The sequence below is a fragment of the Etheostoma cragini genome, chromosome 3 (genome assembly GCF_013103735.1).
Source record: "Etheostoma cragini isolate CJK2018 chromosome 3, CSU_Ecrag_1.0, whole genome shotgun sequence".
Lineage (NCBI taxonomy): Eukaryota > Metazoa > Chordata > Actinopteri > Perciformes > Percidae > Etheostoma > Etheostoma cragini.
This window is the reverse complement of record NC_048409.1, coordinates 22,214,211-22,227,390: the sequence shown is the minus strand read 5'-3', so window position 1 is coordinate 22,227,390 and position 13,180 is coordinate 22,214,211. Positions and strand designations below refer to the sequence as shown.

Sequence of the window (13,180 nt, the reverse complement as noted above, 5' to 3'; positions counted from 1 at the left end):
AGAAAATACCTTTACAACAACCTTTATTGCATCAAAACACCACATGATTAGCTTGTATCATTTCAGTGTTTATAGCTGTCCAGATTTGTTTTACTGTGAGATCAAAAGTGGCCGTGAGCTAAATCACCCTGGAAGCCATGATCTCTATCATAGAGAGGCAAGGTCCACCCCCTTCCGGTGGACCACTGCTTGGAATTGTGCCATGAATTACACATATGTTTGTTAATTTATAAGATAATTTTTCAAGTCACTAAAGACAGTTTGTTGTGAAATATGTAAAGACTCCACACCCAAAGGTCGCGTATGACGTCATAACGTCCTCTCTCAAGCCACGGGCAATCTAAAAGCGGTGTGCACGGTTTGCTGGTTGACAGGTTTCCTCAGAACGCTGTCTTAATACAGCCATGACTGAGACTTCACACAACACCTGTCCTTTATTCAGTGGCATCATCACAGCTGGCCACCATGTTTATACACATGATCCATTCAAGAGAGATTCTTAGACATCCGAGGTTCAGAAAGTGCACAATTGAAAAAATGAAATTTACCTTCATGAATGAAAATATTTTGTATTCACACTGATTCTTGACATGAATTTGCTACACAAAGCTTGCTTGCTCATATGTCATAGTCAAATTTGTGAGTCCCGTTAAAAGGTGTGCCTCAGTATTGTAAGTGTACTGTAAACAAATGGCAATTGAGCTGCTAAAGAGGGACGATAAGTTTCAGGGTATGGTCTAGAGCGACGGCTGTCAGACCCCACACTCGATGCTTCCCGTTACGAAACACTGGGAGAGTGTATCCATACTTGTCGCCGGTGCGGAAGTGTGTGTAGCCACGGTTCTGAGGGTTGCATAAGTGGGACAAGGACAAGGTGAAAATCTCCTCAACCTGGGACAGAAACAGGAAAAGGAATCACAGTTTACAACTTTGGATCTACTAGAAAACAGAAAAGATGTGGCTTTCTTAAGTTATGTTTCCTTGTGTAAAAATGTGTACTTGTAATTTGCTGGTTTAAACAGACAGAAAAGATTGCTGAGAATAAATAGGCAGATGTTAAAAAAAATTTAGGCTATATTGACTTCTGAGGGTAGATGATATGAAACCAAGTCACCCAGTAATATACCTTTAATGCTTATTAGGGCTTGGTATGATGAGGGTGTGATATTATGCACCCACAAAGAAAGACCATTTTTATTTTGCCTCCTACTAGTACATGTTCTGGAAAAATTCACTTGTTCACTTAAATACTTAACCCATCATCTTCACAATGTTCAAAAACAAAATCTCCAGTAATTTACATAATGTGAAAACTTACACCGCTCAAACAGATATAAATACACAGGAAGTGGTAATAATATTATCATACCTCTCCAGGGTTTGGTTTGAAGGACAACTCCTCGAGGGCACCGAGGTTAGCCAGCACAGGCGCTATCATCATCCCTGACTGGTGAGAGAGACAAAAAAACAAACAGATTCAGTATACAAAATTATAACATTTAAAATAATGATTAGTGTCTGTGTAAGTGACACAAAATCATGAACGTTGTTCTTGATTTTCAAAATAGATTCATCTGTAGCCTATTCTCACATTGCCAGACCTTCCTTCACAGCACTGCGGAGGAGGGTCTGGCTAGTCCACAAACGTCCTCTGGTTCATTGGAATTTCCTTAAAACCAATCCCAATCGTCTGAAGCGGGGATAAGCACCGGATGGAGCAACTGTGCCTCTGTAAAAAAGCCTCCTGAAGAACTTATTTTGGTTGAATATGTGGTTGTTCAAAAGTATATTTAGTTGTTCAACAGAGAAACGAGATTCAACAGGCAGACTAGCTAGCGGTCTGGATTTTCCTGAAATCTGAGCCGGCAACAACAGAGCAATCCCCTAAATGAATCATGGTCGATACAGACTATCTGTGGCCTAACTTTGTGACCAAGCAGAGCTTATATAGTAGTTGACATAACGAATGGAGTCAATGTATTTGGAGTATTTCTGGGTTTTTGACAGCTGGTAAAAGAAAAACTTTGATCATATTATCTTCAGGTCTTGGATTTTGTGATGAGTATTATTTACTACTTTTTATTTATTTTTAGATTTACAGTATGAATAATAAAAATAACTATAAAATAAAAGTTACAGCCCTACTAAAGCCTTTAGGACCCTTTTTAAAGCTAATTAAAAAAGCAATTAAACAAATTGCTCCAATTGAGAAATCAGTAGCACATAACCACGTTTTTAAATACTCACCGTAAACTCATAGACAGCAATAATTCCATCTAATCAATTCATTACATTTATTGTACTCTTAAACTCCAGACAGCACTTGCACTCACCCTGTCTCTGAGAGGCTTCAAGATGCCCCAGACCTTCTCGGTTGCCACAGTAACGCCCAGCTCCTCCTTCGCTTCCCTTAAAGCGGTGGCCACCAAATCTCTATCTGATGGATCACTCTTTCCTCCTGCAAAGCTACAAATGACAACAGAAATGAGCACAGATGTAGCAGTCTACTAGAGCTTTAAAATAATTGACTAGTTTCTAGCCTGCCACTTACCTGACATCACCCTTGTGCCTGCCCTTCAGCGTGCTGGAGCGCAAAGTGAAGAGAAATGCTGGCTCCCCCTCAACAGAGCACAGAGAAACCAGAACTGACGCCCATCTCCCCTGGTTCTTTCCCTGGCTGTGACTTGTCCCTTTTTCCCCCTTGTCCACGTTATACAGCTTCAAGTTGGGCCCCAGGCTCAGTCTACACCTGTTTTCATTCTTCAGGGAAAGACAGTCTCTCCAGGAATCTGCCACGCGAGGGGCAGCCTGATGAACTGCTCTGGTTTTGTGAGAAGAGAAGCTTGAGGGTTGTTGCCTACTGCGAGAGTGGTACAAAATCTGTGGCGTATGTGTCAACGAGCTGAAAGGTCTAACAAAGTGCTGTCTGCAATATACATAGCTTTGAAGAAGGTTACACTGAGTTGCAAAGATGAAACTGAGTGAAGTCTTGTAAATGTCCCTAGGCCTTCTCCAAGGTTGAAGGCAATTTGGGTTGATTAAACATTGTGTGAAAGTGCTCGCAGCTCTGAGGTTTTGAGGTTCTTCCACTACAGTGCATTTCCAAGAGTCAGATGCCCGTTTGGCTTTTGCAGAGGCAGAAACTTGAGGGAGGTAAAGATGACTGGACAAAACTGCTTTGGATGAAAGGTCTTGAAATGAAGCCACCCTCTTAATCTGATTATCACAGTCCAAGTTAACTAAAGACCACTGTGTTGAACGGGATACAGTCTCTGTGGACAAGGATGACCCGTCCTTACATTCACAGAACTCTTCATATTTCCTTCCCTTCACATCTCTTGCACCCTGCCATCCAGCAGCAGCGTGCTCAGAGAAAGCAGAGAGGTGGGATTCTCTCAATAGCAGCAATGGCCTTATAGGACAAGACCAAGTTAGAACCTGGGGGCTCCTGAACATCCTGTTAAAAAAGAAATAGAAAAATATATGGAAAAATTGTTATATCGTTAAACCTTCAGTCAACGAGGCTCATTGTATGTTAAGTTTGGGCTATTACAAAGCTCAGGTGAACCACATGTGTTACGTTTGGGTGAAAATGTTAGCGTTCATGAGCTGCTGATGTTAATTTTCATCACTATAACATTGTTACGGATCCGGAAAACCTAGCTATGTAATCTTAACTTCAATTCTCCAAACCCACAAAGTGCAACTGTTGCCTCTGAGTTTGCTTAGGCTAGCTAGCTAGCTAGCTAGTGTGTAAGTATAGTCGCAGTCACACTTTGGCCTAACGTTAGACCTGCTAACATTAATGTTAGATTTAACGTACCACGTTTGTTGGCTTCTTAACTGCCAGCTAAAACTATCAAACGCCTGTTTACTAGTCGACCAGCTCGTTGCTTTTAAAATCGTGTCTCGAAGTGTAGGGTTAGCTCGCAAACGTGCTAAAACATTAGCATAGCTAAAGATGGCAAGAAAACAAAGCAATGTTAATGTGTCCCAAAGCTAAACTTTAAATGTGACCAATGGGAAGGATCCGATATGCCCTACACGAAGTCAGAAACCACGCCAGTAACCCATTTTAATGCTTGTTTTGTAACAAGTGTGCAAATGTAATTTCAGAAGCGTAAAACACTCACCTTGACAGTTGATTCAACAGCAGCTGGCTTCTCGCCTAGCTGGCCAGCTGCCACTAGATAATATGGCCCAGAGAAGCTTCATTCGCGTCAGTGCCCTCACTGCGCTGTGGTGAAACCAAACTCAATTAGCAAGTCTTTAGCTTGCATTTGCTGCTTGTAAAGGATGTTGGTAAGACAAAACTCGTACTCAAAACATTATTTACTGATGAAATCACTGGGGAACTTGTGATGGGATGATGTCAATTGTTGCACATTTACATCACCAGAAAGGGGAGAAAAACCAGTCTGTCCTCATTGCAATCCAAATTAACCAAGCCTAGACTTAAAACACGTGTTCAATATAGTTTTAATTTCTACGGAGCCCTGGTATCACTGTCTGCCTCTTCTTAGCTCTAAACGCGAGGCCTATATGATTGAATTGTTCTTCATTAGTTAATTTTAACAGTGACAAAAAGTTGCCATTACAGCAGTTCATGGGACATAGCTACCATTCATCATTTGAAAAACTGGGAAGCACCTATGACATAAGCAAGAGAAACTCCTCACCCGACCTGTTATACCAGTCACACACTGAGTCCAGGCTGTCTCCATTTTTAAGCATCATGAGTTTCGTGTGAACTGGCATTTCAGCCTTTCCATCTGTGGGTGTCTTTGCTTTCACTTAAAAGACATGCTTGCATTATTTCTAGTTTTGTAACATCTTCAAACAGGAAAACTTGTGGTTGTCCATAGATCTAGGTCTGACCTCCAAGAAATTCAGCTTATTCTTCTGTGTTCCAGTACCCTATGGCCTCAGCCTGGTCTGTAGAGGAGACCTTTGTCTGCTCAGTATGCCTGGACACCCTGAAGGACCCGGCCACTCTACCCTGTGGACATTCATACTGCCTGGCTTGTATCCAGAGCCACTGGGACACGAGAAACAGCAAGGGTCAATACAGCTGCCCCCAGTGTAGGCAGGTCTTCAACCCTCGACCCTCCCTGGCTAAGAGCACAGTGCTGGTGGAGGCTATGGAGAAACTGAGAATCAACAGCCTCAAGCAAAGCCCCTCCACAGTTGTCTCCTCTACCATGCCATCAATGCCTGTCTACCTGGATGTCCTACCGGATATAGGGCCGCGACAGGGCAGCATGTACCCTCAGCTTCCCACAGTGGAGCCCAGGCCCTGCCCTCAACACCACCGACCCATGGACCTGTTTTGTCATGAAGACAAGGAGTGTGTGTGTGAGGTGTGTTGCCAGCATGGACACAAAGGACATCGTGTGCTCAAAACACAGGAAGAGAGGAAGGAGAGACAGGTATGTAATTAACAAGGCAAATATCACTAGGGCTATATTAAATTATCAGTGCTGTTTTGTAGAGGGGCAGGTGAAGGAATTAATAACTGTGTGGTCACACGTGTAGCATTTTCAAAATGTAGCTAAATTTGAAGTACTTGTTTTGTACTGTGTAACCCTGTGTGGAAGTGTTCTTCCTCTTCTAAAATGCCAAAAATAATTTTTAACATCACAAATGACTCAAAAAGTGCCATCTAGGTCCATTACTGCCCTGCAGTGTGTGGCCTCTATTGTATTATATGTTCCGTTTGTGTGTGTCTAGAAAGAGCTTGTTAAGATGCAGGTAGACATGCAGAAGAGAATCCAGGAAACTGAAAAGAGACTTATGGAGCTCCCACATGTTGCCCGCCAACATAAGGTGAGTAACACTTGTGAAAGTTTGGTTTAGAAACCTTTTTAAAAAGTCATAATTTCTAAAGTCTTGCTTGTTACATAGACATTAACATTCTTTGTTCCCTCTTCTCTTCCTCTCTGTGCACTGCCAGGCATTGGTACAGGCTCTAGAGCAAGAGAGCACAGATTTGTTCTCAGAGATTGTCAACAACGTGAATCTAACAGGCACCCAGGTTGGTGAGGTCATCAGCACCCATGAGACCTCCTTAGGCAGCCGGGTTGAAGGGCAGATCTATAGACTGGAGCATGAGGTGGCACCACTGCGCTGGAGAAGTGAGGAGCTGAGCAGGCTGGCCAGCATGCAGGACGACATCTGTTTCTTGAAGGTAATTGGCGTGAGGCGCAGTGTTGTCAAAAATGGATTTATTAAATAAAATGGTAGGGCTAATTTTTAATTGTGATAATTTGTGTCATTCATCCTGAAGAATTTCCTCATCATGGAGCCGCTGGGTCAGACAGGTGCCACAGGAGAGTCAATACTGAGTCAAGAGGAAGCGGTGGTAGCCTCCGTCCGCTCAGCTCTGAAAGTACTAAAAGTGTCAATACAGGACGCCTGCAAAGCCACACTGGCCAAGATCGTCACATTAGGTACATATTCTTCTCTTCTCTCCTCCTCACCGTTCTTCTCTTCTTTAAACTTTCCTTTTCTTTGTAGTGAATCCTGATCCTGTGGCTTCAACACCCAATGGTGCAGCAGCAGCTGACACTACAGCCGATAACAGTGGTCAGGCCCCCACACAGGACACAGGTACGGAAGCTTAAAGTCACCTAGTGGAACACAAGATCTCATACATTCAAGCTGAGAGCAAGTTTGTTTTTGCTCACAAAACAAATGCTCTTGGGCCTGAAATTGTTTAAATGTGGATGTTAAAAAGTCGCTTATTCATTCAGTTCATATTTGGCTTCATCCTTTTCTCTCTCTCTCTCTCTCTCCCCCCCCCACACACACAAAAAAAGATGAGGATTCTTCCAAACATCCTCCATGTCTTCAAGGTAAGAATAAAAGTCTGGTTCGGTACATTATTAAAACATTAATCATGTTATATGTCATGGAGTTAGGATTCAATTGTTGTTTACCTTTTCCTTTGTTTTCTCTATCCCCATCTCTCTGATGATAAAGCTTCAGCCCCCCCTTCACCCTTCCCTCCTCCTCAACCTCAAGGTAATACAAAGGCATCAGAAGAGGCCTGTACATATCCATCAACTACTTACCTTTGGAGAAGTATAAAGTTGTATTGATGAATTTTATCCATGATTTGATGTACGTAATTTATATTTTTCCTCCTAAGCTGCTCCTGTGACAACCATGGGACTTGTTAATTCAGAACCAAAGACAAGAGAAGAATTACTGAAATGTGAGTCCATCATAATACAAAATATAGAAAGACAGTGTCAAAGCCTTTAGGGGGTCCAGAGTCTTTACTAAAATACATCCTCGTTCTTCAGTTCGCTTTGAACCCACCATGGACGCCAGCACAGTGTACCGCCATGTGCAGCTGTCAGATGGAGGTCATAAGGCCACGATGCGGGCTGAGAATCTAAACCTGCCAGACCATCCTGAGCGCTTCCAATTCTGGAGACAGGTCCTCTGCAAAGAGCCCCTGGCAGGGAGCCCCTACTACTGGGAGGTGGAGTGGACTGGCAAAAAGGTGGATCTTTAGACATCAGTGGTGAAATGGGTGGTTTCAGCTATTTGCCTTCTTCATTTAATATGAAGATTATTGCTAAATTTGCACAACTGAGATGTGTGGATTCAGGGTCTGTTGATTGTAGAGTCCTCTTTGCCCAAATTACAATTTAGTAAACACATATCCATCCCAAACCTGAGAGCCAAATAGAAGTGTCCCACCAATCAGCAGTCTTCTCAAAGCGGAAAACTGGACTCTGGAACTGGAGTATTATGTCTCTTACCCCTTTGCTAACCTTGTATATCAAAATGCTCATTGTTATGATTTGATATGGATTTTATTACACTGTATGTATGTCCACACATCCCAAAATGTAGCATTTCTGTTATTTATCAAGAGGTCACTCATTATCCTAGTTTACAATAAGGCAGGTCCTGATGTGATTAGTGTAGATAATACACCCAGTTCCCTCAATCCAGACCTATAAACGTTCATGCACCTAAACGTTTAATCCTAAGGACTTTGGCGATGCCCAAGATCACCTTTTCTTCTTGGTTAATATTTGTGGTTTTGAGTGGATTGTCTCAACTATTTAATTAATTTTTTATTCAGTTTTCTTTTCCCCATATTCATGTTCCCATCAGTAGGAATTTTGACTATTTCACTAAATACCTAGAAAAATAATGATATTTCCATGCATCAGCCTCAGCTGGACTGTGTTTAGTGCTCTGTTAGCATGCTGACACACTTAAAGCACAACCTACTAAACATCAGCATGTTTACATTGTTATTGTGTTATGTTAGTAGGCTGACGGTGTCATCTCACAGTGATGCTAGCAAGGCTGTAGTGTCTTGGGCCTAGCCCACATGTACACATGCACAAACCAAATGGCAGCAAAATAACCCTAAGCCTAAAACCATATTGACCAATCAGAAGCCTGAAAAAACGCTATTAGCGGAAGGTAATGGCTATTGCCGGAAGGTAATGGCTATTGCTCCGTAGCACATTCTGACGTTGCTCAATATAGAGGAAGAGTAACTTGTAAAAAGTACTGTTTGCACGTTTTGCACCAGCTCTATTTTTGGCCACATCCACTGCTACATGTTTGGTATTAAAGATGAACTTTGGATTTAAAGCCACCAGGATTTTCTTCCTTTCCTAATTCATTTTTTTTCTGTCCCACCGTGCAGGTTACCATTGGCGTGGCCTACAAGGAGATGGAGCGTAAGGGTTCTGATGACAACAGCCGTTTGGGCCACAATGCTTTGTCTTGGAGCTTGGGCTGGTCTGGGACTGGCTTCTCCTTCTGGCACGATGGGCAGGAAAAACTGCTGGGCTCGCCTAAGGCCCGGCACATTGGCATCTATCTGGACCAGCATGCAGGGATTCTGGCCTTTTACCACATCACTAACAACAAGGCTGCTCTCATCCACCAACACCAGAGCCAATTCACTCGCCCACTGTACCCAGGGTTCAGGTTCTGGGCAGGAGTAGGAGCTACAGTGACTGTTTGCCAATTGGAATGAGTTGTATACGGGTGATGGGCAGTTTTCCTTTCTTTTTTTCTTCATTTTGGGCCTTTATTTTTTTAGGACAGCTGAAGTCATGAAAGGGAGAGAGAGGGGGAATGACATGCAGCAAAGGGCTGCAGGTATGAGTTGAACCCGTGGTCGCTGCGTCGAGGAGTAAACCTCTATATATGGGTGTGCGCTCACACTTATTTGTCTGGTTGGAATCATGTTCAAAATGTAATAAGGATGTAAATGTGCTGCAGATCTCCTTAGATCTTAGAGAAGAAATACACATGTTTAGGAATGTCATCACATTATTCTTTTGGCACCAGCTTTGATTGATGTGATCTTTTTTGATGATGTGGTCTTTGGAGGTCAATAAAAGAGCAGAAAAAGCACATTTCATTTCCTTTTTTTTTTTAAACAAGCTTTATTTCAAAAATGTTATGACTTAAAAGTATCGTTGATGGTTTGAGTAACCAACATAGTGTTAGTGTGAATAATATATAGGCTAACACATATTCCGTAAGCATACTTCTACCTTCTTATGTGACTTAAGCAACCACAGTACTGCTTGTCTTATCTTTGATCCCCACACTTAGGTGACCAGTGAATGCTTTTTAGCCCATGTATTTCTTGCTTTCTATTAGGAAACTTGTGTGTCTTTTCTTTCTTGATCCAAACACTCATGAGCATAGCCTTCCTTTTGTGTGAGTAAACTCAAGTAATTCAACACTATTCACAGGAGGACAGAAACTCTCATTTTACACTGAGGGACAACAGCTTGTTGTGTCCTGCCCCGATTGAGAGTAAGACAAACTAGAGAGATATAATGGACACACTTGATGACATGGCTTATGGGTTCAAAAGATGTATCCTTAATTGGGGATTTACAAAATCTGGTATGGAAAACCAATGCAATGTCAGTGTTTAACATGCAGTAGACTGGTGTGATGGACACAAATATCAATCTGATCAACTATAACTATCCTGTTATGCCCTTTTTTAAACGGGTGAAAGATAACAAATCTCTGCAGTATTTTTAGCACTGCACAATACCGGTCACTCTCTTTGATGCACAATATTGCATTGTATGGACTTGCACACACAGAGGAAGATATTATCTTTGTGTACTGATTGGAACATTAAACCAGGTGGACAACTTGCAAAACAAAGCCCTAATGTGTGTGTGTATGTGTGTGTAGCTTGGGTGTGAAGCCCCTTCTTAAAAAGTTATCAGTTAATGTAAACGTGTGTTTACACATACAGGTATAAGAGCAAAAAGGGTGGACTGCAGGGAAAACCGGGAGGAGCTACAGAATAGAATTGATTTGTAATACATATGCACAGTATAGAGGTGTTACTGTTGCCCGTGTTGACTGTTGTCAGTCTATTACAACGTCTTACGTCTTGTAGCCATCATCCGTTGCCAGCATCACCATGCGAGGTGAGAATAAATATTAGAATTTCTTTTTCAACATTCAGATCTTGTTATTATAATTCTTTCTGGGTTCAGTGGCAACTGTTTTTTGCTCTTCTCCTAGCGACTGTATTACGCTCTTTTTTTGCTGTCATCCGTCCCAACACAAAACTCTCATCTTTGTTTTGCTGGTTTTTATTTCATCATGTTCCACTATCCTCACACTCCATATCATTTTTGACAGAAGCATGGTTCAATCTACGTTTGAAGCCTTTTTAAACATTAAAAATGACATTTTAAAATGTATTTTTTTATGTCACCATAGACATAAGACAGAGGACAACAGGGAGTTGAGTGTTTACATTTTTAATTTCTGCAAACAAATTTAAGCAAAGACTAGATATTATTTTATTAAGATACTGAACCTTGAGGAGGGCCATGCAGCTCTATGAACCATAATGCTTGGCTGCTGTTGAAAAAACTGAACTCCACATGCAGTACAGCGCACCCCATATCATGGCGAAAGGTGATACCTGGGTGGCGTTAAGAACAAATCCATGGAGGGTGTGTGTCTGCTTTTGGGTGGTTTTTAGAAATTGAGAGCCTCTGGTTATGAAGAAATACATCTCAAGTTATAAAGGCAAATAGGGCGGACAATATAAAAAACAAAAACAAGGAGGAGCGATTACAAAAGAGGAGGAATAAAAATGATAGGTAACGAGGGAGGGGCCGTTAGAAAATATATATCCACGAATTTTGTCTCATGATCAGTCTTCACACCTTCCATCCTTTTGAAGCCATCATCGTTTACCAGCATCAACATGAGAGGTGAGGCAAGATACAAGTTACAACTGCAGAGGCATAATATTTAGGCCGGAAATTGTCAGAGCTTTACAGGCAATGTGGACTTCAAAATGTCTTTTCAACTGATAGCTCAGACGTAATGGAATTAGTGGCGGTTAGAATAGAATTTTGGGAATAAAGTACAATATATTGAATGATGATATTGTGACTTGTTGAATGGATGGTCTATTATTAAAGCCTACCCTTCTGCACTTTAAAATAAGGACAATGATAGAAACAGTAGTAGTTCAAACTCAATTAGTTGCCTGAGAAAAGCATTTGCAACAAATGCAAAGGTTTTTCTGGGTTTTATTGGTTTGCCCCTTTTTGTCTTTTCGCCCTAGCTATTTTATTGCTGTGTCTGCTGCAAGCAGCTTTCGGTCAGTATTCCTGGGACAGAAGTGCCTCCTTAACAACGCCAACATCCGGAGGTAAGACATTTTTGAGGAAATATGTATTTTCCCCTTGTCAACACTTAGTCAATATGTCTGCACATATTCTCATCTGCCACCTAATGTATTAATAAGAGTGTGTGTGTGTGTGTGTGTGTGTGTGTGCAGTGTGTCTTTCGGATCTGACATCATGTGGCTGCTGTCTGATGCGGAAGAAAGTGGAGAGGATGGAGAGCTTCTTTAACATAAGCGTTGAAGCAATGAGCATGGAGCTGAAAAAATCAAGAACAGCCCTCAACAATATTAGAGGTAAACAACACATACGCGAGGCACACAAACCGACAGACAGTTCAAAGCATAATGAAAATATCTTAAAGAACAAAACGGATCCACTTTTAAGTAGGATAAATTACTCTTCTCTGCATTTACAGAAAGCCGCAGTGCCTTCTCTGTCGCTCTCAACAATGCCAAACAATTAACCTGCTATGGCCCCTTCCCCACCAAAACTGTGGTCATCTACAAACATGTCTTCATCAATCTGGGTGATGGCTACAGTGTAGAGACCGGTGTCTTCACTGTTCCACGCTCTGGTGTCTACAGCGTTGCCCTCAGTGCCTACAGTAAAGCTGTTTCTCCTTTTACTACCTTGGCTGTCTGCGCTGAACTGCTGGTGAACGGCCAGGTGATAACAGGAACAAGAGACATGAATACGGAAGACCTAGAAGACAGTGACACTTTTGTTTTGGCCATCCAACTGAAGGCAGGGGACAAGGTGGCTGTCAACCTGCCCATTGGATGTTCCCTCTGCGATGACAGCACCCACTATAACACATTTACTGGTTTCCTGCTGTATGCTACTGACTAAGTTAGGATAATGTAGCTGCTGAGGGTACCAACTTTACTGAGGAGGTTTGAGTCTGGTATCTTCCTGTAGTGACAGTTGTGCTTTGTAGCCCTTGATTTGAACCTCAACACTGATTAATGTCATATAGTCTGTAGAGGAGAGTATTGTTGATCTTGTAACTGCAAATGATGTGTGATATGTCTGTAAAATTACAACAAAATAAATCACGATTTTAAACAAAATTGTAGCCTCATGAGGTCGTTCTGTTTTAATTCCCATAATGACGAACTGGAGAGTCAGAAGAGAACTTTATTAACTTAGCATTGCAATCATGTCACATTATTGGACTCACGGTGGACAGATAACTGTCGAGTGGTGGCTGCAGTCATCAAACAAAAGGGCCAGGACCTCAAGGACAGTGATGGTGCTGTTGAAGGGACCAGGTGGCGGTCAACCTGCTCAAACGATGTTTCATCTGCGATCACAACAGCCACTTTAACTGCGTTTATGCTAATTTCCTCTGAACCAACTCTTGCAGTTGTTGAGTCAGTTAGATCAAATCTGACAGCCCTCAATCCGCATCTGATCTTTTGTACTATCTTCCATCCCAACAATGCTGTCAATCTCACATCATGATTCACTACTCCTGCTGAGCTCAGGTCATTTTTTTATAAAACAAT

At 41.9% G+C, this 13,180-nt stretch overlaps 3 protein-coding genes across 6 annotated transcripts; 2 read left to right on the top strand and 1 right to left on the bottom strand.

Moving 5' to 3' along the window:
• Positions 1–6: 6 nt before the first annotated feature.
• Positions 7–4,393, bottom strand: nudt8 (nudix (nucleoside diphosphate linked moiety X)-type motif 8). 3 transcript variants are annotated; one of them, XM_034868136.1, is made up of 6 exons: positions 4,134–4,393; positions 2,870–3,457; positions 2,552–2,815; positions 2,334–2,466; positions 1,370–1,447; positions 7–891 (listed from the first exon to the last, which is right to left on the bottom strand). In XM_034868136.1, the coding sequence occupies exons 2-6, from the start codon at positions 3,454–3,456 to the stop codon at positions 706–708; spliced, it is 1,248 nt and encodes a 415-aa protein (XP_034724027.1). In that variant the 5' UTR covers position 3,457; positions 4,134–4,393; the 3' UTR covers positions 7–705. The 3 variants fall into 3 exon arrangements, with proteins under 3 accessions (XP_034724027.1, XP_034724026.1, XP_034724028.1); XM_034868135.1 differs by having other exon boundaries at positions 2,552–3,457; XM_034868137.1 differs by lacking the exon at positions 4,134–4,393 and having other exon boundaries at positions 2,552–2,973; positions 3,315–3,386.
• A 270-nt stretch (positions 4,394–4,663) lies between these two features.
• Positions 4,664–9,299, top strand: ftr86 (finTRIM family, member 86). Of its 2 annotated transcripts, none has more exons than XM_034868128.1 (10): positions 4,664–5,429; positions 5,731–5,826; positions 5,954–6,187; positions 6,287–6,449; positions 6,517–6,609; positions 6,819–6,854; positions 6,982–7,023; positions 7,151–7,216; positions 7,308–7,510; positions 8,681–9,299. In XM_034868128.1, exons 1-10 carry the CDS (start codon positions 4,920–4,922, stop codon positions 9,014–9,016), a joined length of 1,779 nt encoding a protein of 592 aa, XP_034724019.1. In that variant the 5' UTR covers positions 4,664–4,919; the 3' UTR covers positions 9,017–9,299. The 2 variants fall into 2 exon arrangements, with proteins under 2 accessions (XP_034724019.1, XP_034724020.1); XM_034868129.1 differs by having other exon boundaries at positions 4,920–5,429; positions 7,154–7,216.
• A 1,852-nt stretch (positions 9,300–11,151) lies between these two features.
• On the top strand, positions 11,152–12,736 carry LOC117942599 (complement C1q-like protein 4). The gene is made up of 4 exons (XM_034868157.1): positions 11,152–11,249; positions 11,609–11,695; positions 11,825–11,965; positions 12,088–12,736. The coding sequence occupies exons 1-4, from the start codon at positions 11,243–11,245 to the stop codon at positions 12,519–12,521; spliced, it is 669 nt and encodes a 222-aa protein (XP_034724048.1). The 5' UTR covers positions 11,152–11,242; the 3' UTR covers positions 12,522–12,736.
• The last annotated feature ends 444 nt before the right edge of the window (positions 12,737–13,180 follow it).

Excerpts from the sequence above, each read along its gene's own strand:
- ftr86 (XM_034868128.1), top strand. The coding sequence starts at position 4,920 with ATGGCCTCAGCCTGGTCTGTAGAGGAGACCTTTGTCTGCTCAGTATGC. Across the intron at positions 5,430-5,730 it reads AAGAGAGGAAGGAGAGACAG|AAAGAGCTTGTTAAGATGCA; the intron begins GTATGTAATTAA and ends GTGTGTGTCTAG. Across the intron at positions 7,511-8,680 it reads TGGAGTGGACTGGCAAAAAG|GTTACCATTGGCGTGGCCTA; the intron begins GTGGATCTTTAG and ends CCCACCGTGCAG.
- nudt8 (XM_034868135.1), bottom strand. The coding sequence starts at position 3,456 with ATGTTCAGGAGCCCCCAGGTTCTAACTTGGTCTTGTCCTATAAGGCCA. Across the intron at positions 2,467-2,551 it reads AGGCACAAGGGTGATGTCAG|CTTTGCAGGAGGAAAGAGTG; the intron begins GTAAGTGGCAGG and ends TGTCATTTGTAG. Across the intron at positions 892-1,369 it reads TCAAACCAAACCCTGGAGAG|GTTGAGGAGATTTTCACCTT; the intron begins GTATGATAATAT and ends TTTCTGTCCCAG.
- LOC117942599 (XM_034868157.1), top strand. Across the intron at positions 11,696-11,824 it reads AACAACGCCAACATCCGGAG|TGTGTCTTTCGGATCTGACA; the intron begins GTAAGACATTTT and ends GTGTGTGTGCAG. Across the intron at positions 11,966-12,087 it reads AGCCCTCAACAATATTAGAG|AAAGCCGCAGTGCCTTCTCT; the intron begins GTAAACAACACA and ends CTGCATTTACAG.